General features: G+C 55.8%; 3 protein-coding genes across 7 annotated transcripts in view; all 3 read left to right on the plus strand.

Annotated features, from left to right (window-relative positions):
* LOC135280372 (protocadherin gamma-C5-like) overlaps positions 1 to 25,095 on the plus strand; it is a 281,155-nt gene that overhangs the window by 123,038 nt on the left and 133,022 nt on the right. The window contains exon 1 of one of the 5 annotated variants that reach the window (XM_064388198.1): positions 4,995 to 7,633. The exons of 3 other annotated variants lie outside the window; for them this stretch is intronic. In XM_064388198.1, the coding sequence (XP_064244268.1) occupies positions 5,183 to 7,633 (2,451 nt within the window). In that variant the 5' untranslated portion in view covers positions 4,995 to 5,182. Of the gene's footprint in view, positions 1 to 4,994; positions 7,634 to 12,047; positions 14,816 to 25,095 lie in introns of those variants that run through there. One more of the 5 variants, XM_064388193.1, reaches the window with a different exon arrangement.
* LOC135280377 (protocadherin gamma-B5-like) lies at positions 629 to 3,270 on the plus strand. The gene has a single exon (XM_064388212.1). The coding sequence runs from the start codon at positions 708 to 710 to the stop codon at positions 3,207 to 3,209; it is 2,502 nt and encodes an 833-aa protein (XP_064244282.1). The 5' UTR covers positions 629 to 707; the 3' UTR covers positions 3,210 to 3,270.
* Positions 15,411 to 19,822, plus strand: LOC135280375 (protocadherin gamma-A10-like). Its single transcript, XM_064388209.1, has one exon. It carries the CDS (start codon positions 17,255 to 17,257, stop codon positions 19,790 to 19,792), a length of 2,538 nt encoding a protein of 845 aa, XP_064244279.1. The 5' UTR covers positions 15,411 to 17,254; the 3' UTR covers positions 19,793 to 19,822.

Consider the following 25,095-nt stretch of genomic DNA (forward strand, 5'->3'; position numbering starts at 1 on the left):
GGGTTTTGCACAGGTGATGGGCAAACAATATCTCGGATACCACTGGAACAATTAAATTGTAAAGCATCTCAGCAATCTTCTTTTCAGATTTTGCTTTCAATTGTTTGATTGTGCATAAAAGAACCAGTTTGTATTTTTGGAACACATATTTGGTTTCTGATTTTCATGCCATCTCAAACCAGAGAGTGCAAAAGTCGTTGATATAGTGTGATACTTGTTTCCATGTCTATTGCAGCTAGAAATAATGAGATCGTTATCACACGGATATTGTCGCTCTAATCATAAGGGTTCCTGCTGGTGGTTAGTCAGGAGCTGGTGGCGGTGCGGGCAGGCGGGAGAGCCCCGGGGCCGGTGCCGCCGCTGAGCCCCGCCCAAAGCCGGGCCCCCCTGAGCGCGGCGCTCCGGCGGCTGCAGTGGCGCGGCGGCGCCTCCGGGTGTCGCTGTTGGCCGCCGCCGAGCGGCGCTGGAGCCGCCGCCGCCGCCGCCGCAGCGTCCTGCCCCCGCAGGCTGCTCGCTCGCCCGGCGCCGGCCACAGCGGCAGCGGCACCGCCGCCAGCAGCAGCGGCGAGAGGCGGCGAGAGGCGGCGAGAGGCGGCGCGGCGAGCCCGCAGCCTTTGAGCGGTGTGTGTTGTGGGCGGCGAGAGCGGCTGGAAGGGAGGCAGGGCAGCGGCAGGAGGCAGGAGCGCGGCGAGCGCTGCGGGCAGAGAATGGCGGTGAGGCGGCGGCAGAGGCTTGGGCCGGGCGGCGGGCGAGCGCTGCTGGCCGCGGTGCTGCTGTGCGTGTGGGGCCGGGCGGCGGCCGAGCGGGTCCGCTACGCCATCCCCGAGGAGCTGGGCAGAGGCTCGCTCGTGGGGCCGCTAGCGCGGGACCTGGGGCTCAGCGCGGACGAGCTGCCGGCGCGCAAGCTGCGGCTGAGCGACGAGAAGCAATACTTCACGGTGAATGAGGAGAACGGGAACCTGTACGTGAATGAGAGGCTGGACCGGGAGGAGATGTGCGGCGACTCGGCGACCTGCTCCGTCAGCTTCGAGGCGCTGGTGCACAACCCGCTGAACGTCTTCCACGTCGAGGTGGCGATCGAGGATGTGAATGACAACGCCCCGACCTTCAGGAAGACTGCTCTGGACCTCGAGATCGGTGAATGGACGCTTCCTGGCTCTCGTTTTCCTTTGGAGATGGCCCGAGATGCGGACGTGGGAAGCAACGCGCTGCTGACTTACCATCTGACCAAGAACCCGTCCTTCAGTTTGGCCTTAAAGGAGAACCCTGGTGGAAACACGCAGCCAGAATTAGTACTGGAGGGAGCGTTGGACCGAGAGAAGCAGAGCTCCTTTGAATTGGTGCTGATGGTGGTGGACGGTGGAGAGCCTGCGAGGTCCGGGACTGTTCAGGTTCATATTAACGTGACAGACGCAAATGACAACCCGCCCGTGTTTAGCAAAAGTGTCTACGAGGCGAGAGTGGCAGAGAATTTGCTGGTGGGGTCTGTGGTGCTGAGGGTACAGGCCACAGATGCGGATGTAGGCTCAAATGGGCGAGTCTCCTACTCATTTGGCAGCGTGCCTGACGACGTCCCTTCATTGTTCACTATCGACAGCGACAGCGGGAAGGTCAGGACGGCGGGTCTCCTCGATTTTGAGGAGAAGAATAAATACACCTTCAGCCTGGAGGCCAGAGACGGCGGCGGCCTCACCAGTCACTGTGAAGTACGGATAGACATCACAGACGAGAATGACAACGCGCCCGAAATCACAATTTTGTCCCTCACAAGCTCCGTGCCCGAGGATGCCGCGACAGGCACCGTGGTGGCTGTGCTGAAAGTGCGGGACCGGGACTCCGGCGAGAACGGTCAGGTGTCGTGCGAGCTGTCGGGAGAGGCGCCGCTGTCGATCGTGGCGTCGTCGGGCGGCTCGTACAAGGTGGTGACGACGGGCGCGCTGGACCGGGAGCAGGCGTCGGAGCATGGCGTGACGGTGGTGGCCCGGGACCGGGGCAGGCCGGCGCTGTGGAGCAGCAGGGAGCTGGTGCTGGAGGTGTCGGACGTGAACGACAACGCGCCGGTGTTCGAGGAGGCGGCGTACAGCGCGTACGTGGCGGAGAACAACGCGGCGGGCGCGCTGGTGCTGCGCGTGCAGGCGCGGGACGCGGACGCGGGCGCCAACGGGCGCGTGAGCTACTGGCTGGCGGGCGGCAGCGCGGGCGCGGCGGGCGCGGCGCCGCTCGTGTCGGTGGAGGCGCGGAGCGGCGCGCTGTACGCGCAGCGCTCCCTGGACTACGAGCAGTGCCGCGAGTTCACGGTGGCCGTGCGGGCGCAGGACGGCGGCTCGCCGGCGCGCAGCTCCACGGCCACGGTGCGCGTCTTCGTGCTGGACCGCAACGACAACGCGCCCAGGGTGCTGTGGCCGGCGGCGGCGGCGGCGGCGGGAGAGGCGGCGGGAGGGGCGGCGACGCCTTTCGAGGTGGTGCCGCGTTCGGCCGAGGCCGGCTACCTGGTGGCCAAGGTGGTGGCGGTGGACGCGGACGCGGGGCGCAACGCGTGGCTGTCGTACGAGCTGGTGCAGGCGTCGGAGCCGGCGCTGTTCCGCGTGGGGCTGCACAGCGGCGAGGTGCGCACGGCGCGCGCCGTGTCCGAGCGGGACGCGGCCAAGCAGCGTGTGGTGGCCGTGGTGAAGGACCACGGGCAGCCGGCGCTGTCGGCCACGGCCACGCTGCACGTGGTGCTGGCCGAGAGCTTGCAGGAGGCGCTGCCGGAGCTGAGCGAGCGGCCGGCGGGCGCCGAGGAGGAGGCGGCGGCGGCGGCCGAGCTGCAGTTCTACCTGGTGCTGGCGCTGGCGCTGCTGTCGGCGCTCTTGGTGCTGAGCGTGGCGCTGGCCGTGCTGGCGCGGCTGCGCCGGGCCGGGCCGCCCGCCGTGCTGCGCTGCCTGGGCGCGCAGCGCTTCTCGCTGGCCGGCGCCGCCTTCCCGGCCGACTTCTGCGAGGGCACCTTGCCCTACTCCTACAACCTGTGCGTGGCGGCGCCGGCCCGCGCCGTGCCCGAGGCCGCTTGGCCGCCGCCGCCGCCGCCGGTGCCCGTCCTGTCGGCGGAGGAGCTGCTGGGCGGCGATTCCTGCGAGAAGCCGAGCTCCAACAGCAGCGCTATCGAGGGAGAAGTGTCTGCCCAACCCGACCTACCGCAGGTCTGTAAAATCGTAAGCTCCTGCTGTTCCTAATCATCGTCATTTCCCGCCGGGTATTCCTTGCGTGGCGTCAGTGGGGATTTGTCATCTGTGTCTCCAAGTAGCGGCGGAATTTTTTTTTTCTCGCTAACAGCTTCAGCTGACAGGCTGTGACTTCAGCCCTTCTTTCGGCTAGTAGCGGCATTTCTCAGTGTTTCTCCTTGTTTCCCAGAGTCGTGTTTTTGTGAGTTGCTCAGTCCTGTCTCTGTGACGGACTGAAGTAAGGAACGGGTTACCCCCTGTTGATGGAGAGCGGGAAGCATTTGGTTCTTCCTTGGTCATAGGTTGAGCTTGAGGTGCGAGGGTTTGTCTTCTACACACGAGCTCTATGAATTAGAACTCTATGAATTAGCAGCATTGAAAGCAGATTCATATTCTGTGGAAGGAGAATGGCTGATTCTGCATGATGGAATCGAGAAGAAAAAAAAAAAAAAACAACAGTGAGATCTGGTGTTGGAGATAGTTCTTTCCTGGTTTCTTTTTTCAGGAAGGAGGTGCTTGGAACTCGTGTACAGCTTTACCTAAACCCGTTCGTGAAACTTTGTTTTGTCCTTATTTGATTTGGAATGGAAACGAATGTGAAAGATTCCTTTGACTCTTTTTTTTTCTGAGTCGAAAAATGAGATTGTCGCTCGTTTTGGGGGAGAATGCAAGCGTGGGAGTAGATGGCTTTCTTTATGCGTCCTGGCTGGCAGTTCGTTCTCTTTTGCTCTTCATTGGCTTTATTTCGTAGAGTGTGTTGAAATATTTCTGTTTCAGAGATTTTTATTTTTATCTCCTCTTCATGCAAAGATATTGGGCATTTTAGTAGAAGTCGGGTTTATATCGATAGCAGCATTTTTTTTTCAATTTGTTTTACTAGGATAAACATCTGAGGTGTGAACGTATCCCATATCAGGGAGATTGGGTTTAGGCACTTGAATATCAGAGGAGGGTTTAGGCACTTGAATCAAGCCCGTTTGCACATTGATTAGTGGTCAGCACCATATCAAGCGCTGTACTTTTGTTCTAAGGTTCCATGATTGTTTTCTCAAACGCATATCTTTGAACATCATTAACGAATACTTAGATGAATAGTTTCCTAACGAACTGCGGTGATTTACACATTGATTTTAGGAGGAAAGGAAACTTAGAATGACTTGTTTAAATGTAAATCTGTATAAACTAAGGAAACACTGGGGTGTATCTTAGGAAAGGCTGTCAAATATTTGAAGTCCTGAAAGTTTCCTTTGAGAGTTTTAGCTGCATCTTTATTTCTCCATATAATTCACTTCTGTATAACAATTAGCTCCCCGACTTCAAGAAGTATGCAATTGTTGTCCTCCCGCTTGTCTAAAGAACTTGATAGCTCTATATTTTCGGGGTATGGTGTCTTCCCGTTTTCTCTCTGAGAGCCTGTTGTTGAAGATGCTTTTGAACAAAAAGGATGAGATTAACAATAAGCTACAGTGCAAAATACGAAATATATGTTTGAATTTATGAATAATGTCATAGGTAAGTGATGAGTTTTCCGTGCGGTTAAAGAACCACGCGCACGGAATGCCTGTGCCTTCCTCCCGGTGGTGATAGCGTGGAGGAGGAAGGCAGAGATCGGCTGGAGCAATGCGGAGGCAGGAGATCGGCGCTGGACGAAAAGCGGCGTCTCCGCGGCGACTGTCCCCTGCAGGGAGCAAGGCGGGGCGGGCAGCGCTCGGTGCCTGCAGTGCCGGGCGGAGGCTGCGGGCGCCGCTGTTGACCGAGAGGAGCGAGAGGAAGCTCGGAGCGCTGCAGCCCCGCCCGCTGCGGACCCGCTCGATCGCTCGCTCGCTCCCTGCCCGAACCTGCGGCCAGCGATCGTCCCCGCGGTGCTGGTCCGTTCTGGAGCCAGGCGGAGGGGCCAGGGCAGCGCACGGTGCAGGAGCTGACAGCCTTGAGTGGTAGCGGGACTGGATCGGCGGTGCTGCGGTGCCGGCGGTGCCGCGGCGGAGATGTTCTCGGCGGGGAGGCGCTGGGGCCGGCGGCAGCGAGCTCTGCTCGGGGCCGTCCTGCTGGCGGCGTGGCAGGCGGCGTGGGGGCAGCTGCGCTACTCGGTGCCCGAGGAGATGCCCAAGGGCTCGTTCGTGGGCGACGTGGCCAAGGACCTGGGGCTGCAGCTGCCGGAGATCCGCGATCGCGGCGTTCGTATCTTGGACAAAGGTAGGACACAGTATTTCTCTGTGCACGGGAAGACGGGACATTTAGTGACGGCAGAGAGGATCGACAGAGAGCAGCTGTGCGAACGTGTGCAGCAATGCGTGCTGCGCTGTGAGCTGATAGTGGAGGGACAGATGCAGGTTTACGGGATCCAAGTGGAAATCACGGACATTAACGACAATGCTCCGAACTTTCGAGAAGCAGAAAAAAATTTGAGAGTAAGCGAGATGACAGCCCCGGGGTCGCGGTTTTCCTTACCCGAGGCTCAGGATCCTGACTCGGGCCGGAATTCCCTGCAGAGCTACGAGCTGAGCGGCGACGAGCACTTCTCGCTGGCCGTGCAGGCGGGCCCCGGCGGCGATCAGCGTCCCGAGCTGGTGCTGGCCAAGGCGCTGGACCGGGAGGAGGCGGCGTTTCACGAGCTGGTGCTGAGGGCGATGGACGGCGGCGATCCGGCACGGACGGGCACGGCTCGGATCCGCGTGACGGTGCTGGACGCGAACGACAACGCGCCCGTGTTCAGCCAGGCGGAGTACACGGTGCGAGTGCCCGAGGACGTGCCCGTGGGCTCTGTCCTCGTCACCGTTACTGCCAGTGATGCCGACGAGGGGCCGAATGGTCGCGTGAAATACTTGTTCAAGAAAATCGCGGAGAGAGCCTTGGAGATTTTCCAGTTGGATGCAGAGATAGGAGCGATCACGCTATTGCGCAGCCTGGACTTCGAGGAGGGGAATTCCTACGAGCTGGAGGTGCAGGCACATGACCCGGGAGACCTTTCCGACACGACCAAAGTTGCAGTTACCGTAACAGATGTGAACGACAACGCCCCCGAACTGACAGTGTCGTCGGCCCTGAGTGAGATTTCTGAGGATGCCCCGTCAGGGACCGTGGTAGCCCTGCTGCACGTGCAGGACCGGGACTCGGGGGCGAATGGCCAGGTGCGCTGCTCGATCGACAAAGACATTCCATTCCGGCTGGAGAAGTCCTATGAGGACTACTACCGTGTGGTGACAGCGAGCGAGCTGGACCGGGAGCAGGTGTGGGAGTACAACGTGACGGTGCGGGCGGCGGACGGCGGGTCGCCGTCGCTGCAGAGCAGCGCGGTGCTGGCGCTGCGGGTGCTGGACGTGAACGACAACGCGCCGGTGTTCTTGGAGGAGCGCTACAGCGCGCGGCTGGCGGAGAACAACGCGGCGGGCGCGCTGGTGCTGACGGTGCGCGCCACGGACGCGGACTGGGGGCAGAACGCGCGCGTGCGCTACCGGCTGGCGGAGGGGCGGGTGCGGGGCGCGCCGCTGTCGTCGTACGTGTCGGTGCAGGCGGAGACGGGCGCGCTGTACGCGCTGCGCTCCTTGGACTACGAGCAGGTGCGCGAGCTGCAGCTGTGGGTGCGGGCGGAGGACGGCGGCGCGCCGGCGCTGAGCAGCAACGTGTCGGTGCGGCTGCTGATCGTGGACGAGAACGACAACGCGCCGCAGGTGCTGTACCCGCCGGCGGGCGCAGCGGCGGGCTCGGGCGCGGCGTGGTCGGGCGTGGAGCTGGCGCCGCGCCGGTCGGAGGCCGGCGCGCTGGTGGCCAAGGTGGTGGCGGTGGACGCGGACGCGGGGCAGAACGCGTGGCTGTCCTACGAGCTGGCCAAGGCCACGGAGCCGGGGCTGTTCCGCGTGGGGCTGCACAGCGGCGAGGTGCGCACGGCGCGCTCGCCGCTGGCCCGCGACGCGGCGCGCCACAGCCTGGTGGTGCTGGTGCGGGACCACGGGCGGCCGGCGCTCTCGGCCACGGCCACGCTGAGCGTGGTGCTGGCCGAGAGCGTGGCCGAGCTGCTGGCCGAGCTGGGCAGCGCGGCCGACGAGGCGGCGGCGCCGGGCGAGCCGGCCGCCAGCCTGACGCGCTGGCTCGTGCTGGCCGTGGCCGCCGTGTCGTGCCTCTTCGTGGCCTTCCTGCTGCTGCTGCTGGCGCTGCGCCTGCGCCGCTGGCACCGCCAGCACCTGCTGCCGGCCGACAGCGGCGCCCTGCGCGGCGTGCCCGTGTCGCACTTCGTGGGCATCGACGGCGTGCGCGCCTTCCTGCAGTCCTACTCGCACGACGTGTCGCTCACGGCCGACTCGCGCAAGAGCCAGCTGCGCTTCTCGGCCGCCAGCTGCTGCGACACCCTCCCGGCCCGCCCGCCGCCCGACGAGCCCGCGCCGCTGCTCGGGGACCAGGACCTCGCCGGCGCCCTGCCCGCGGATTCCGCCTCCGCACCGGTGAGTTTCTCTCTACCAGTTTTTATCCGCTCTTCTTTCTTCTATTTCTTCTCTCCTCTTTTCCGTGTCCTGCAGAGCGATGTGTGCTGACAGGGAAGGCAAAGTCTCTGTTAGGGACGTGCTCATCGCGGGGCTTCTTGCTGCACCACCCCGGACATGGGGTCGGGTCTTGGCTTTCCAGTTTGGGAGGGATGCGTGATAAGGGAGACTGCTCTTGGCTGGAGGGTTTTTCTAAATGAAATTCTTTCTGTATCATATGATCCTCACTGCCTCAGTATCTTTTGATGTGCAGGTGATGTTTCACCCCCTTGCTGCTTCTTCTCTGAGATGTATTTAGCAGACAAATATTTCTTCTCTCTTAGTACAGAGCTGTAAAGACTCCTGTTTGAAGGCTATAGTTTATCCTGGTTCATGTTGAAGGGAAACGGTCTGATTATCTGGCATTTTAATGGAAATTGTTTTCAAAGTGTCGAGACACTACATGCAATATTTTAGAGGCCAGAGATGGAAATACTGGGCTCTGTGTGTGAAAAACTGTTAAGAGACAGATAAGTTTTCAGTGTGGATCTGTAGTATAATGAAATGCAATTTTCTCCTTCCCGAATATGTGTGGTTTAACAGATATTACGGAAGTTCTATTGAGAACAGGTGTGTTTACGTGTTATTGTAATGTATTTAAGGTATTGTAATATATTTAATGCATAGCCAATATATTTAATTAATACCCTTATGTATTCTAACCTGAAATGTCACAAAGGGAGCTTTGCAGTAAGGAAATTTATTCCAATAACAATCTTTAATACCTAGATTACGTATTTTCTCCAAAAGCCATAATCCAGATGAGTGACATCCCTTCATTTCTGCAGACGTTATCTTCTTCTTTTGTTCTTTGTACTGATCTCAAGTTGGGCCTTTACATCTGGTAGTATCTGATCACATCTCTTACATTTTCCTGGCTGTCCCATACATGCCTTTCATTTTCACAACTCGACCGGGAAAGACATTCATAGAGGTGTTTCCTTAAATTTGTAATGGGAGAAATTGTCTCATTTCTCACATGCACGCGTTAAGAAATGAAATGTTAGCCATGGTAAGTTGTATCTGCAACTTTTCTGGCAGTGGAGTACATCTGCTAATGGTAAAGGTCAGAGAGAACCATAGAATCTGTAACGAGTTTGAGGAGACTCTTGCAGGCGCAGCGTGTGAGGAAGCACTGTTGGAGAGAAAGCAGGTGTTTTTTTAACTTCCATGGTCCATTGCTGGACAAGATAAAATGAATATGCTCAGATTATAAACGGCCAAGCTGTGGATTCATAAGTTTGCTTTTCTGTAATGGGGTGCTCTCTGTGAATGGTAGTTTAACTGTTGCCTTGTTTGTCATGACCAGGTAGAGGTGGCCCTGTGTGTGTCTGAAACTCTATCTGAAAATGTCTCTAGAATCACTAGATCGTGATTGTGACGTACTCGTGATGGACAGTCAGGGAGAGATTGTGCCCAGGGAGAGACTGGCCCCTAAGCAGGCAAAGGGGGGGTTCAGTGATGCTCTAATCTGAGTGTGCCTTCACATCATGCCTCGTGCCAAGGCCTGTGCCACTTACACCAAGCGCCTTTTTCCTGTGTCCAGAAAAGGATGGCAATCCTCCAAGGAATTTGTCTGGGGAAGCAGTGCCCAGGGAGCTTCAGGGCTTGTGTGTCTAAGAAATGGTGTGGGAAATGTCATTTTCCCAGCTGTATGTCCGTGTTCAAATTGTGATGTAGAGTTTCACTGTGTTTGTACTAAGCATTCCCAAGCCTGGAGCAGACCTCCAGATGTTATCAATGGCTCTTGCTTGTTGATGTTACTGCTGATGTTTTGTTGGTATTGAAATTGGTAGGATTGCAGGGAGGGGAGAGTCTAACTTACAAGCAAAGTCTTGGTTTGGGGCTTTTTATTTGAAGCACGTGCCAGAAAGTCACTAATTTTATCCTTTGTCACGTCTGATACAGCTCTTCCCTGTGAGTGGTAGCTCTTGGATATGGGCATAAGCTTCACATGAAAGGTTGTAGAATGGCATATATTCAAAACTGTCCATGTGCTTAGGAAGAATGAAGACATCTTTGAGCTGATCCTGATCTGAGACTTGAACTGACCTGCATAGTGCTTGTGTCTGTTGGAACATGTTACATTTCTTCAAATATCAGTGATGAGCTAAGTCCATACCTGTGGACCTGTGTTGTGTTCCCTGTTCTCCATAAGGAGAAGTTGTGTGGAAAAGTTCTTCCAGTGGTGTCTGTCTGCAAAGGGATCCTTCTTGGGTTGGGTGATGTCTGAGCATTTTGCCTGCACAGCAACAGGGCAGGTGAGAGAGTTGCTGAAATATCTGAAGGATTGGTGTAAATATTCAGTTTTCCCTAGCTGTTGTATGGGTCACATAGCTGTGGTTCTGTGCATTTTTCTTTGCATTTTCTCCAAAGAAATTACTTGGAGTGTCTTACCACTACATATTAGATATGTTTCTCATGTACCTGTTACAGCTGACACAAGTTAGGCCTTCAAACTTAGGCCTTTAAAATCAGGCCTTTAAACTTAGGCCTTTAAACTTAGGCCTTCAAACTTAGGCCTTCGAACTTGTGGGGTATGAGCAGGCCACAAAGTAGAAAAGCTGATGAGAGCTCTTGAGTGTTTAATGAAATGAAGTCACCCTGGTAGTCCAGAAGAAGATTTTAAGGTCACACTTCCAGCCAGAGACCTCAGTGGGTTCCAGGTGCTCTCGAGGATGAATTTCCTTGCCCACAGAGAAGCCTGAGATTTCCTCCTGGTGAGTTTCTCTGAAAGCACTTCTTCTGCATCTCTGCATTGCTTGTGTGGTTTTCTTTTCTTGACATGTTATTACAGCTGATGTGGAATGAGGACATGTGAGGGGGATATATCTGTCTTCTAATTTTGTCATATGTTAGGAGATGTAAAAATGACCTCAGGAGCAGTCACATCTTTGTGGATCTGTGCATGTGGTAAAAGAGGGGAAGTATGTATCTTGATAGAGAGTTTGTGGAAGTGGCAATTACATTTTCCACCTTGGATCTCAATTCAGGTTCTGTTTCCTGGAAGGCCATGGTTCATGTTTCCTTCCCACTTGTGAGTGCTGCTATGCAGGAAATAGTAACTTCCCTTGAGAACCAAATGAAGACAGAATGTTGTGTGTGAGGAAAATGAAAAATTACTGAACTCAAGTGGGTAGCTGTAAAATGCTGCTGTTCAATTCCACTTACCTGGGGATTCTTCTTGTGTCTCTGAGGTCTACATACCTACTTGGTGCTCTGTGTGATTTCCTGCACTGCACAGGCCCTGATGTGTCACAGTAGCCAAAGACTGGCCCCATGTATGGCAGTGGCAGGTATTGGGTTTGGCTTCTCTGACACAGTAAGTGCCAAGGACTTCTGTTGTTCTGCTGCCCAGTGAAGTCATTTAGTCCAGTCAGAGAGACCTCAGAGTCCTGAAATAGTCCTGCAGCTTGCTTACCTTGCAGCTTGAGGCCTCAGTGAGTTTCCACATGCTCTGGGAAAGAATTTTTAAGGCAATGTTGTGGTAAAGCACAGAAAAATCACAGCAATGAAATATCACCTGATCTCTGATGATGTCCAATGGAAGTTTGGGGTTTGCACATGAGTCTTCAGAATTCATTGGAAACCATTCAACTGATTTTGCAGTCCCAAAACAGATTTGGGAGATGCTGGGACTTTTGCCCAAAGGTTAGGAAAATCAAAACAATGGAGATATTAAATCAATATTTGTAGCAGGCCTAATTTTTGAGTCTCCACCAAAACCACAGAAGGTTTTTCTGTATGGAAGAAGAGTCAGTGTAAGGACGGACACAGGGCAGAGTCTGCACTGCTTTCCACTTTCTTATTCTCTGCCAGGGATGTATGTACAGTGCCATTTATCTGAGAGCAGATCCACTGCTTCTGGGCTTTACATTTCTTTACGAGTGTTAATCACTGTAAAAATGTCCTTTGGGTTTACACGGGTTTTGCAGAGGTGATGGGGAAACAATATCTCAGGTACCACTGGAACAAGTAAATTGTAAAGCATCTCAGCAATCTTCTTTTCAGAGTTTGGTTTCAATTCTTTGACTGTGCATGGAAAGAACCAATCTGTATTTTTGGAACACATATTTGGTTTTTGATTTTCATGCCATCTGAAACCAGAGAGTGCAAAAGTCGTTGATATAGTGTGATACTTGTTTCCACGTCTATTGCAGCTAGAAATAATGAGATCGTTATCACACGGGTATTGTTGCTGTAATCATAAGGATTCCTGCTGGTGGTTAGTCGGGAGCTGGTGGCGGTGGGGGCAGGCGGGAGAGCCCCGGGGCCGGTGCCGCCGCTGAGCCCCGCCCAAAGCCGGGCCCCCCTGAGCGCGGCGCTCCGGCGGCTGCAGTGGCGCGGCGGCGCCTCCGGGTGTCGCTGTTGGCCGCCGCCGAGCGGCGCTGGAGCCGCCGCCGCCGCCGCCGCAGCGTCCTGCCCCCGCAGGCTGCTCGCTCGCCCGGCGCCGGCCACAGCGGCAGCGGCACCGCCGCCAGCAGCAGCGGCGAGAGGCGGCGAGAGGCGGCGAGAGGCGGCGCGGCGAGCTCGCAGCCTTTGAGCGGTGTGTGTTGCGGGCGGCGAGAGCGGCTGGAAGGGAGGCAGGGCAGCGGCAGGAGGCAGGAGCGCGGCGAGCGCTGCGGGCAGAGAATGGCGGTGAGGCGGCGGCAGAGGCTTGGGCCGGGCGGCGGGCGAGCGCTGCTGGCCGCGGTGCTGCTGTGCGTGTGGGGCCGGGCGGCGGCCGAGCGGGTCCGCTACGCCATCCCCGAGGAGCTGGGCAGAGGCTCGCTCGTGGGGCCGCTGGCGCGGGACCTGGGGCTCAGCGCGGACGAGCTGCCGGCGCGCAAGCTGCGGCTGAGCGACGAGAAGCAATACTTCACGGTGAATGAGGAGAACGGGAACCTGTACGTGAATGAGAGGCTGGACCGGGAGGAGATGTGCGGCGACTCGGCGACCTGCTCCGTCAGCTTCGAGGCGCTGGTGCACAACCCGCTGAACATTTTCCACGTCGAGGTGGCGATCGAGGATGTGAACGACAACGCCCCGACCTTCAGCAAATCTGTTCTGGACCTCGAGATCGGTGAATTAATCCCTCCCGGTGCTCGTTTTCCTTTGGACATGGCACGAGATGCAGACGCAGGAAGCAACTCGGTGCTGACTTACCAGCTCACCAGCCACTCGTCTTTCAGTTTGGCCCTGACAGAGAGCCCTGACGGGAGCAAGCAACCAGAATTAGTTCTGGATAGGGCCTTGGACCGAGAGAAGCAGAGCTCCTTTGAGCTGGTGCTTACGGCAGTGGATAGCGGAGAGCCCGTGAGATCTGGGACTGTCCAGGTCCGCATAAATGTTACTGACGCAAACGACAACCCGCCCGTGTTCAGCAAAAGACTCTATGAGGCGAGAGTAGCAGAGAATCTGCCGGCAGGGTCGCTGGTGCTGTGGGTACGGGCGACAGATGCAGACACGGGCTCCAACGGGCGGGTCTCTTATTCATTCGGCAACGTCCCGGACAGCATCCGTGCTTTGTTCACTATCGACAGCGACAGCGGGGAGGTCAGGATGCTGGGTCCCCTCGATTTCGAGGAGAAGAATAAATACATCTTCGGCCTGGAGGCGACGGACGGAGGCGGGTTAACGGCTCACTGCAAGGCTCAAATAGATATCATAGACGAGAATGACAATGCGCCCGAGATCACCATTCTGTCACTCACGAGCCCAGTAGCGGAAGATGCCCCGACAGGCACCGTGGTGGCCCTGCTGAAAGTTCGGGACCGGGACTCTGGCGAGAATGGTCAGGTGTCGTGCGAGCTGTCGGGGGAGGCGCCGCTGTCGATCGTGGCGTCGTCGGGCGGCTCGTACAAGGTGGTGACGACGGGCGCGCTGGACCGGGAGCAGGCGTCGGAGCATGGCGTGACGGTGGTGGCCCGGGACCGGGGCAGGCCGGCGCTGTGGAGCAGCAGGGAGCTGGTGCTGGAGGTGTCGGACGTGAACGACAACGCGCCGGTGTTCGAGGAGGCGGCGTACAGCGCGTACGTGGCGGAGAACAACGCGGCGGGCGCGCTGGTGCTGCGCGTGCAGGCGCGGGACGCGGACGCGGGCGCCAACGGGCGCGTGAGCTACTGGCTGGCGGGCGGCAGCGCGGGCGCGGCGGGCGCGGCGCCGCTCGTGTCGGTGGAGGCGCGGAGCGGCGCGCTGTACGCGCAGCGCTCCCTGGACTACGAGCAGTGCCGCGAGTTCACGGTGGCCGTGCGGGCGCAGGACGGCGGCTCGCCGGCGCGCAGCTCCACGGCCACGGTGCGCGTCTTCGTGCTGGACCGCAACGACAACGCGCCCAGGGTGCTGTGGCCGGCGGCGGCGGCGGCGGCGGCGGGAGAGGCGGCGGGAGGGGCGGCGACGCCTTTCGAGGTGGTGCCGCGTTCGGCCGAGGCCGGCTACCTGGTGGCCAAGGTGGTGGCGGTGGACGCGGACGCGGGGCGCAACGCGTGGCTGTCGTACGAGCTGGTGCAGGCGTCGGAGCCGGCGCTGTTCCGCGTGGGGCTGCACAGCGGCGAGGTGCGCACGGCGCGCGCCGTGTCCGAGCGGGACGCGGCCAAGCAGCGTGTGGTGGCCGTGGTGAAGGACCACGGGCAGCCGGCGCTGTCGGCCACGGCCACGCTGCACGTGGTGCTGGCCGAGAGCTTGCAGGAGGCGCTGCCGGAGCTGAGCGAGCGGCCGGCGGGCGCCGAGGAGGAGGCGGCGGCGGCGGCCGAGCTGCAGTTCTACCTGGTGCTGGCGCTGGCGCTGCTGTCGGCGCTCTTGGTGCTGAGCGTGGCGCTGGCCGTGCTGGCGCGGCTGCGCCGGGCCGGGCCGCCCGCCGTGCTGCGCTGCCTGGGCGCGCAGCGCTTCTCGCTGGCCGGCGCCGCCTTCCCGGCCGACTTCTGCGAGGGCACCTTGCCCTACTCCTACAACCTGTGCGTGGCGGCGCCGGCCCGCGCCGTGCCCGAGGCCGCTTGGCCGCCGCCGCCGCCACCGGTGCCCGTCCTGTCGGCGGAGGAGCTGCTGGGCGGCGATTCCTGCGAGAAGCCGAGCTCCAACAGCAGCGCTATCGAGGGAGAAGTGTCTGCCCAACCCGACCTACCGCAGGTCTGTAAAACCATAAGCACCTGCTGTTCTCCTTGAGCCTTTCTTAACAGGCTTTCTCTTTTCCCACAGACTGATACGCTTTTCTAGACCTTGGCATTATCTGTTGGTCGATACTATTTCAGTATTTACTCCAAAAGCAAACATGCATCTGGCCCTGTTGTTTGAGGAGTTGCATGTGGTTGTAACCCTCTCCTGTTTCCGTTCCCATGTTTTGAGAGAAGGCTGCTTCACGTACTGTAGGTCTAGTGAGGCTGACCATTTTCTTCCCCTGATATTATTTGTCTGACGTCAACCCGGGTTTTAATCTTGTCTCCAAAATTTGCCGTGTAGTGTCCCATGTTTTGAGGGAATCCTGTTGCAGGAAGGGCAGAATTATTACGATGGATATATATTTCCCAGTCGTGATATTTCAAAGGTTTTTTGAGTAATTATTTGTCAGTTCAACAGAGAAAAAGGATTCTTGCTCTGCAGAAAGAGATCCGCTGATTCTGTGTGTGACTGAATTCTGAAAAGGAAATTATCACTTGTGGTCTGTTGGTAGGAAGGCGCATGTGTTTGCTTGTTATTGGGGTTTGTTTTTCCACTGAGATGTGTAGATTTTCGACACGGAAGGAGAAATCACAGGTTGTTCCTCCCTGCTGGAAGTGTCGAGTGTATCTGGGCATAAGTTTTCTTCAGGAGTGGTAGGCGAGGTTGCTTCATTATTCCAGTCATGATTTATCTCTGCAGTTCTTTCTGCAGAGCCGCGAGCTCCTGCTGTTCCCCTTGTGTCTTTCCGAACCGCAGCTCTCCTTTCCTTGGGTTTCTCCGGGTAGTGTAGGTGGGAGTGGCCGGTCCATGTCTCCGAGAAGGAATGAAAGAACAAAGTGATTTCTTCTTCCAAGAACAGGCAATTAGCCATAGCTCCTGATTGTGCGGTGGCAACAGCTTCAGGTTAATCTAAGAGGTTTTGTCTGCGTCTCTTGAGTTGACTAAAATCGCATTAGTTAGTAGCTGTGATGGGGAATCATAACTGTGCAGGAGAGTAGCCGGTTCTGCATGAAGGAATTGGGGAAATAACGCAGATAGTAGCTATTGCAGATTTTTCCTTCATGAGTGGTTTATCCTGAAATTTACCCTGTATTCTGGGACCTGTTTCAAAGCTGGCCACATACCCTTTGTTTAACACCTTTTTGGCCTTGGACTCCAGAAAGAATCTCTTCTTATGGATAGAAAAGTGACAGGTCCTTCATCCGGAGTGAAAGAAGAGACTGACACTCATCTTTTGCGTGAGCACTGTTGCAGAAATGGCAGGGCTGGTACCATTAGTGGGGCGAGTTAATTTTGCTAGTTTTCTTTTTCCATTCTGGCTGGTAATTCCCTTTTTCTTTTTTACCACTCCTAGCATTTCCTTCATACACAGCTGTAGATGAAGACTGAGGTCTCAAATGGGGAATTTTTTTTCCTTCCAGAGCCCGTTTTCTTATTCTTTTTTATAAAAAGAGAGGTCTTTGGACCCTGTACAGAGAGTTCGTCCTCTTAGGGGATTTTTTTGGTTGTTTGTTTGGTTTTGGTTGGTTCCCCCTTCTACCCCTTCTTCCCCAGTATTTCTTACAAATGTCGGTTTAAAAGGATAATAAGCCTCTAAGATTCAAATATGGCTATCAAATGTGTAGGAGATTCACCAATTGACACTTTAAGCACTTGAATCAGGTATATTTGAAAATCTATGAAAGGCCATCAGAGTCTAAGGTGTGCAGCTGTAATGATCATTTCCCGTTGTTGAAAATGTGCCATAGCTCCATGAATACACAATAATTAGAACAAGGTTTTGCTAGCGAGCGTCAAGCCTGTATGTCTTAACTTCGGAGAAAAGAAAAGCCTATTCCTGGGATTATAGAATGAATTGATGGAATAGAATTGCGTATAAACCGGACAGATTCATTTCAGGTGCTTTTCTGCCTCCTGGGTAGCTGTAAATAGAGTTAGCACAGAGTGATGAAGTAACCTAGAGCTGTATATCAGACACGGCTTTCTTTCGCTGCCCTTGCGCCGGTCATTCCGTCATGTCTTCTAGAAATATTCGTGATGGAAGCTCTGCTTTTGTACTGCTGTGTTAGGACTCGCAATGCTCCGTCCGCCGTATTAAAACAAATACATTGCATTTCACTGCGTGCAGTGCCGGCAGAGAGCTGCGGGCGCCGCTGTTGACCGAGAGGAGCGGGAGGAAGCTCGGAGCGCGGCAGCCCCGCCCGCTGCGGCCCGGCTCGCTGGCGGTGCCGGTGTGTGAGTCGGCGGCGGAGCAGTCCGCGATCGTCCCCGCGGTTGGGGGAATGTGCTGAAGGGGGTCGGAGGAGTCTGGCAGCAGCGGCCGGGAGCGGAGCGCCGGAGCTACACTGTGAGCCAGATCCGTGAGCGGCGGCGCAGAGCTCCCGCCGGTGTTGCGGTGCCGCGGCGGAGATGTGCGCGGCGGGGAGGCGCTGGGGCCGGCGGCAGCGAGCTCTGCTCGGGGCCGTCCTGCTGGCGGCGTGGCAGGCGGCGTGGGGGCAGCTGCGCTACTCGGTGCCCGAGGAGATGCCCAAGGGCTCGTTCGTGGGCGACGTGGCCAAGGACCTGGGGCTGCAGCTGTCGGAGATCCGCGATAATGCCGTCCGCGTTGTCTCCGAAAGTACGACGCAGTATTTCGCTGTGCACGGGAAGACGGGACATTTAGTGACGGCTGAGAGGATCGACAGAGAGCAGCTGTGCCGGCTGGTGGAGAAATGCGTGCTGCGCTGTGAGCTGATAGTGGAGGGACAGATGCAGGTTTACGGAATCGAAGTAGAAATCACGGATGTTAACGACAACGCGCCCAGCTTCAGAGAGGCAGACAAAGAATTGAGAGTGAGCGAGACGACAGCCCCAGGGTCGCGGTTTCCCCTGGCCGAAGCTCATGACCCAGATTCGGGCCGTAATTCCCTGCAGAGCTACGAGCTGAGCGGCGACGAGCACTTCTCGCTGGCCGTGCAGGCGGGCCCCGGCGGCGATCAGCGTCCCGAGCTGGTGCTGGCCAAGGCGCTGGACCGGGAGGAGGCGGCGTTTCACGAGCTGGTGCTGAGGGCGAGGGACGGCGGCGATCCGGCACGGACGGGCACGGCTCGGATCCGCGTGATGGTGCTGGACGCGAACGACAACGCGCCCGTGTTCAGCCAGGCGGAGTACACGGTGCGAGTGCCCGAGGACGTGCCCGTGGGCTCTGTCATCATCGCTGTCATGGCTACGGACGGCGACGAGGGGCTGAATGGTCATGTGAAATACAGCTTTCGTAAAATTTCAGACCGAGCCTCAGAACTTTTTAATTTCGACTCTGCGACAGGAGAGATAACTGTTAAGGACGACTTGGATTTCGAGGAAATCTCCTCCCACGAACTTGAGGTTCAGGCACATGATGGAGGAGGGCTCTCTGATACTGCAAAAGTGGTGATCACCATTACAGACGTCAATGACAATGTGCCCAAGATTTCGGTGAGATCGGCTCTTAACGAGATCTCGGAGGATGCCCCTCTGGGAACAGTTGTGGCCCTGTTGCACGTGCAGGACCGGGACTCGGGGGCAAATGGCCAGGTGCGCTGCTCGATTGACAAAGACGTCCCGTTCCGGCTGGAGAAGTCCTATGAGGACTACTACCGTGTGGTGACAGCGAGCGAGCTGGACCGGGAGCAGGTGTGGGAGTACAACGTGACGGTGCGGGCGGCGGACGGCGGGTCGCCGTCGCTGCAGAGCAGCGCGGTGCTGGCGCTGCGGGTGCTGGACGTGAACGACAACGCGCCGGTGTTCTTGGAGGAGCGCTACAGCGCGCGGCTGGCGGAGAACAACGCGGCGGGCGCGCTGGTGCTGACGGTGCGCGCCACGGACGCGGACTGGGGGCAGAACGCGCGCGTGCGCTACCGGCTGGCGGAGGGGCGGGTGCGGGGCGCGCCGCTGTCGTCGTACGTGTCGGTGCAGGCGGAGACGGGCGCGCTGTACGCGCTGCGCTCCTTGGACTACGAGCAGGTGCGCGAGCTGCAGCTGTGGGTGCGGGCGGAGGACGGCGGCGCGCCGGCGCTGAGCAGCAACGTGTCGGTGCGGCTGCTGATCGTGGACGAGAACGACAACGCGCCGCAGGTGCTGTACCCGCCGGCGGGCGCAGCGGCGGGCTCGGGCGCGGCGTGGTCGGGCGTGGAGCTGGCGCCGCGCCGGTCGGAGGCCGGCGCGCTGGTGGCCAAGGTGGTGGCGGTGGACGCGGACGCGGGGCAGAACGCGTGGCTGTCCTACGAGCTGGCCAAGGCCACGGAGCCGGGGCTGTTCCGCGTGGGGCTGCACAGCGGCGAGGTGCGCACGGCGCGCTCGCCGCTGGCCCGCGACGCGGCGCGCCACAGCCTGGTGGTGCTGGTGCGGGACCACGGGCGGCCGGCGCTCTCGGCCACGGCCACGCTGAGCGTGGTGCTGGCCGAGAGCGTGGCCGAGCTGCTGGCCGAGCTGGGCAGCGCGGCCGACGAGGCGGCGGCGCCGGGCGAGCCGGCCGCCAGCCTGACGCGCTGGCTCGTGCTGGCCGTGGCCGCCGTGTCGTGCCTCTTCGTGGCCTTCCTGCTGCTGCTGCTGGCGCTGCGCCTGCGCCGCTGGCACCGCCAGCACCTGCTGCCGGCCGACAGCGGCGCCCTGCGCGGCGTGCCCGTGTCGCACTTCGTGGGCATCGACGGCGTGCGCGCCTTCCTGCAGTCCTACTCGCACGACGTGTCGCTCACGGCCGACTCGCGCAAGAGCCAGCTGCGCTTCTCGGCCGCCAGCTGCTGCGACACCCTCCCGGCCCGCCCGCCGCCCGACGAGCCCGCGCCGCTGCTCGGGGACCAGGACCCCGCCGGCGCCCTGCCCGCGCCTTCTGCCCCTCCCTCGGTGAGTTTCTCTCTCCAGGTTTTCTCTGCCACGCTTTCTTCTGATGCTCCCCTGCCCTTTCCCTGCGGTTTACTCTGTCTTGCATAGGAGATTGTGCTTCAAGCATTGTAGATTTTCTGTCGATGAAATTCTGAAGGCTGGTGCACTCTGCTGTCGTCATTTGAACACGGGGTAGGTTCCCCCCCGTGCCTCCCAGTTAGTGAAGAAGGAAGGAGGGACAGGGTTCCTGCTCTCAGGCTGTTGCTTAGGTTGTAGGTTTGGGTATTGATCAGGTTGCAGGTGTTGTTCCCCTGTATGAGCTGTGCTGTGTAGAGTCTGTGTTCCTGTTAGTATTCGATCTTCTGAAGGGATGGATCCCATTATGGAGAAATAGAATTTTTTCGGAGGTTCATGTGTCTTCCCAAGAGCACATGAACTTGAATAGGTAGAATGTGTCTTGAACAAAATGCTGATGGTTTTGCATGGAACCTCTCTGCACATTGCTTCCAGTGTTTATCACTGTCCATGAGACATAGTGGAGGTCAGCAGGGAGTGTTTGTGTCATGCATGCTTTGGTCTGTGTCCCCAAGAGAGGATTGGACCAGGCAAGAAGTGGTCCTGGTGATGTCTGTGTGCCTGTCATGAGGATGAAGGATCCTCTCGAAGTTGTGCCACTTTCAAAAGCCTGTGGGGGGCGGCATGTGGAGGAGGAAACGCAGGAGGGAATGGCAGAACTGCTTTGGTTTTCTCTTGCTTTTTAATGTAGAGCTATGTCAGATGAGCTGGATGAAGCTTGGCTGTAAAATATTTAGCATGGCAAGAGAATTGGCTGGATGGGAAGGAGAGATTGAAGGTGCAGGCAGAGCTGCAAGGTGGGCATAATGCCCTGTGAGGAGATATTCAGTGACTCAGTGTCCCTTGGAAGACTGCTCTGCTTTTCCTTTGAGGCCTAAGAAATGTCTCCACAGAACTTCAGTGAGCAGCAAATGTAGCTTGCAGAGCACAGAGCTGTAGAGATAGCTGTGTGAAATTGGTGGTGGGAAGAGAAATGGTGTGGGGAAGTGGGCCTGCGCTGTCACATGTTTTTAAGGTATTTGGGTGCAAGGACAGCATGGGTGGTGTGAAGGGTTGGAAATCTGAGTGCTGTGAGCCGTGCGTGAATGCCTGCTGCAAGAGTCAAGGGAATGTTTTTCTCCACTCCCTGTCTGCGTCCTGTCTTTAGGATGAAGCAATGTGAGGTTCTTCTTCCCAAAGGATTTGTCTAGAAGATCTGTATTGCTGCTGCATGGAGAACCCTGGCAGGTTCTTGCTCAGTATTTTCATGTCATCATGGTTGTGTCACTTCAAAGCTTGATTTTGTATTTATGACAGATGCTGTGTGGGAATTGCAAGCTGTGTATTCAGTGCCTATAAACCATGTCATCAATCATTTGTTCTGAGATATATTACCCAGAAGAGAGTTGGGAGTTCTTCCATTCTGCAGGTGTTTAATTTGTGTCATTCTTCTGATCATCTGAAGATGGTTCTTTCCTCTTTATAGGTGAAAAGAGAGAGATTAATATAAATGTTTCTTCAAAATATCTCTGTAATAAGTGCTTTTTCTTTTTGCCTCGCTAGGGTGAGATGTCCAATATTATCTATGACAAGAAGATCGAGTCTGGGCAACTTTCCTTTTGGTGCTGTCTCTCTAAATTGTGGTGATCCATGCTAACCATGGGATCTGTGAAGGGTTAGTGGGGAGTGTTGGGGCTGTGGTGTGTGAGAAGTCCTGGTGGAGACATGGCATGTGTTTTGTTGATGGCCAGGGCTATTGCTGACCTTCTGAAAATGAGTCAGGAGGAGTCTGATGATTTTCAGTTGTGTGGTTTGGACTCCAATGGCCTGGTTTGGGTTCCATGTTCCTTTGCCCATCAAGAGTGGTCGTCACACATCCTTTGAGGAGTCCATGTGCTGAAGAATGGTGATGCTGCCTTGGAGGTGATACTTGGATGTGTGGGTCTTTGACAGAGCTGGCAATAATTTATGGCCTCTATGACATTTCCCACTTGTTGAAATAATGGGGAGGAACAGAATAATCTTAGTTGTGATGCTTGGGCTCTGGGAATCTGTGCACATGAGTTTTCTTCTAATGATGTCTGAATGCAAAATTTGTTTTCATGGTATGTTTGGACAGAGAGAAGAAGTCTGTGTATCCAGAGACAGGGCTGGTGCTGGAGTTCACTGTGATGCAGTTCAAAATGCATCAATGAATTGTGTCCACTTCTGATTGTACTAGTAGTTGGATGAGGCCCAGAGCTGTGGTTCCAAGCTTTTTCTTTCTCTTTGTATCCAAGGAAATGGCAGTGTGGGGTCTGTGCAGTGAGCTCCTGTGTGAGGCCTCCTGTGTATGGGTTACAGTCCAGTTTCCTGTGCTGTGTATATACTGCAGTTGACCCAGTTTGAAATGTGAGGCCATGATTGATACTCGTCTGGTGTTTTCACAGGCTGGGCTGTTTAAGGTTTTTAGTGTGTTTGGTTTCATTTGGGTTGTTTGTTGGTTTGCCTTTTTTTTTTTTTTTGTCAAGGTGTAAAGTTGATGCTCATTGTATCTTGCAATCCTGCAGAGTCCAAAACATATAATTGTCCAGGAGGGAGAGTATCTCTCATCCATCCCTTGAAGCTGTACATGTATTCATTTTATCCTAGAAACACAGAATGGTTTGTGTTGTAAAGGACCTTACAGATGCTCTTGTTCCAGCTCGTCTGCCATGGGCAGGGACATCTTCCAGCAGAGCAGGTTGTTCAGAGCCCCAGCCAGCCTGACCTTGAATCTTTCATTCAAGAAATAGAATTTCATGAATGGATGTTTGCCCAAGGTGTTGTTTTCTCTGTGGGGATGATGGAACTAATATTTTGGTTTGTGTTGATGGTGAATCTGCAGGCTGTGAATGCAGAGTGAGGAGGGTGAGAGCTCAGTTCTGTGCCAGGTAAATCAGTGACTGAGTGTGGGTTTGGCAGAGAAATGGTTTGATTTCATTCTTGGTGCCAAAGGCAGTGCCATGGCTGTTCTGATCCTGGTTTATCTGGCATCAAAGACAGTGACAGTCTTCCAGTGGTAACATTTGCCACAGTAAGTGTTTGTGTAGAACCTTCATTCTTGTCTAAAGTGCCAATTAATCCTGTGTGCAACCTCCATTATCCATCTGTATCTTTATGCTACATTGTGATATTGAGTTTCTTTGGGGTTGTAATTCCGCTTTCTTTCAGGCCTTTGTTTCCAGGGAGGTTGCAGCTCATTTTCACAATTCTGGGCAGTACTTTTAAATCTGAAACAGTGACTGTTGTTTTTCAGCACATCTTTACTGCAGCCACCTAGGAGAAAATTGTGTATGTGGGGAATACAAAGAATAGGAAGAAGCAGCAATAAGAGAATCTGTTGTAATTTGTGAGAAGATTTAGCTTGAGAAAGAGGCCGGTGAGAAGCTTTTTAAAATGATGGATTCATAACTGTGCAAGGTGAGCAGGCCATGCAGTAGAAAAGGTTGCTGTGGTGAGGACTAATTATTGAAATGAACCCCCCTATCCTGCTGGGCTGTGTAAATCCTCCATGCCACACTTGCACCTTGGGACCTCAGTGACTTCCAGGTGCTCTCAGGGATGGATTTTAAGGCCTGCAATCAAGGCCCAGCAGTCTTTACTGTGAGCATCTCTAAGTCCTTGATGTCTTCTAATGCTTTCTTGCCTTATCTGATTCATGTTTTGCGTATTTCTGCAGCTTTTTTGTTTTTTCCTTGATTTACACAGTATGTGGGTTATCAACAACCCATTGTTTTTGAGCAATGTATGGTGTGTTAATGTCCCCAGCACTTGCTGCAGTGGGAGTGGAAAGCAGGAGATATGAGAGTGACTTTGTGTTCTGTTCCTGTTGGGAGAAATAAATGTAAATATGATATTTGTCGATGTTGCATCTCTGTGGAAAAAAGAGCATGTGATAAAGCTGGAGAGAAGATTCCCTCAAGGCCAATGATTTAATGAACCATTCTCCATTGGATGACTGCTGATCTTTTGGTAGGGTTGTTTATCATTTGTGTACTTTAGAATCCTTCAGTTCCTTATCATAATGGAGGTGAGCAGACAATGGCACCTCCCTTCTGGCTGTGGCTGCAGTGCATTATCATCTCATGGTAGATTTGAGCAGTGAGGAGAGGGCCACAATCCAAACCTCAGAGTGGCCTGGCATGGAAGAAAAAGCAGACAGGGGAGCTGTGTGTGTGAGGCTGGAGAAGAACTCGGTCATTGCCTTGCTTGTCACATGTCACAGAGAGCCCCAGGCTGTGCCTGATGGAGTCCAGTGTGATTTGAGTTCCTTCTGCAGGGCAAGGGAGAGCTACAGAATGTTATTGCATCTGTCCATTTCCACGTGTTTCTAACTCTTGCATTGCTTGTGGTCATGAGCTCAGCCTCAGGGTGTCTGATCTCATGGGGAAGGTCTCCTCTGTCCCAGCTGCCCGAGTGCAGGTGCAGTTCCCACCCCCACCTGTGGTGTTGACAGCTGTACAGAGGAAGGGTTTCATAAGCACGTCTGCTCACCCAGAACATTTTGTCTGTGTTGTGCTAATGCAGAAGCATCTGTGCTGCAGCTGTCAAAGTGCAGAGTGAGCACCCAGCCCAGGCAAGGTTGCCATGCACAGCCCACGGCCAGTGGGAGAAGGTGTGCAGTGTCCCCCAGGCCATCAGCCAGGGGAACATGCTGGGCAATGAGCTGGAGGCTGTGCCATGGCTGAGGAACAGGCTGGAGAGTCACCTCCAGAGAGTTCTGGACAGTGGCTCCACGTGCAGGTGGGAAGCAGTGAGTGGTGCTGTCCCTCAGGGACCCTGACTGGGCCCAGCTCTGCTCAGCACCTTGCTGGCCCATGGGGCTGAGTGCCCCTTCAGGCAGTTTGCAGCTGACTGCGCCTGGAGTTGATTCACGGGAGGGCAGAGGTGGCAGCCAGGGATGGGCTGGAGAAGTGGCCCCGTGCAAGCATCATGGAATGGATGAAAGTGCAAGGTCGTGCAGCTGGGGTGGGGCAATCCCCAGTTTAAAGAGAGAGTGGGGGACAGGGAAGAGCTTTGCAGAGAAGTGCTTTGGGTTATTGGTGGGTGATAAGGTGGGACATGAGCTGCCAGTGGGCACCTGCTGCTGGAATTGTGTCCTGCACTGCATGACAAGCACTCTGCCCAGCAGGTCGAGGGAGGTCCTTTCCCTCTCTCAACTCTTTTTGTGTGAGTGCAGAGCACACGCAGATCATGGGCCAATATCCCAATGGATGTGCTAGAGTTCCCAGAAGGATCACGTAAGTGGCCTTAAGTTTGTTTGCAGTGTAGAAGAACTGAAGGAGTTTAGGTCTTCAAGCACAGAGAAATGATCCCTCTGCACAGACTTTTGAAAT

This window comes from Passer domesticus, chromosome 13 (assembly GCF_036417665.1).
Source record: "Passer domesticus isolate bPasDom1 chromosome 13, bPasDom1.hap1, whole genome shotgun sequence".
NCBI lineage: Eukaryota > Metazoa > Chordata > Aves > Passeriformes > Passeridae > Passer > Passer domesticus.

Bases quoted from the DNA above. Each gene is read 5' to 3' on its own strand.
- LOC135280377 (XM_064388212.1), top strand. From the start codon at position 708: ATGGCGGTGAGGCGGCGGCAGAGGCTTGGGCCGGGCGGCGGGCGAGCG.
- LOC135280375 (XM_064388209.1), top strand. From the start codon at position 17,255: ATGTGCGCGGCGGGGAGGCGCTGGGGCCGGCGGCAGCGAGCTCTGCTC.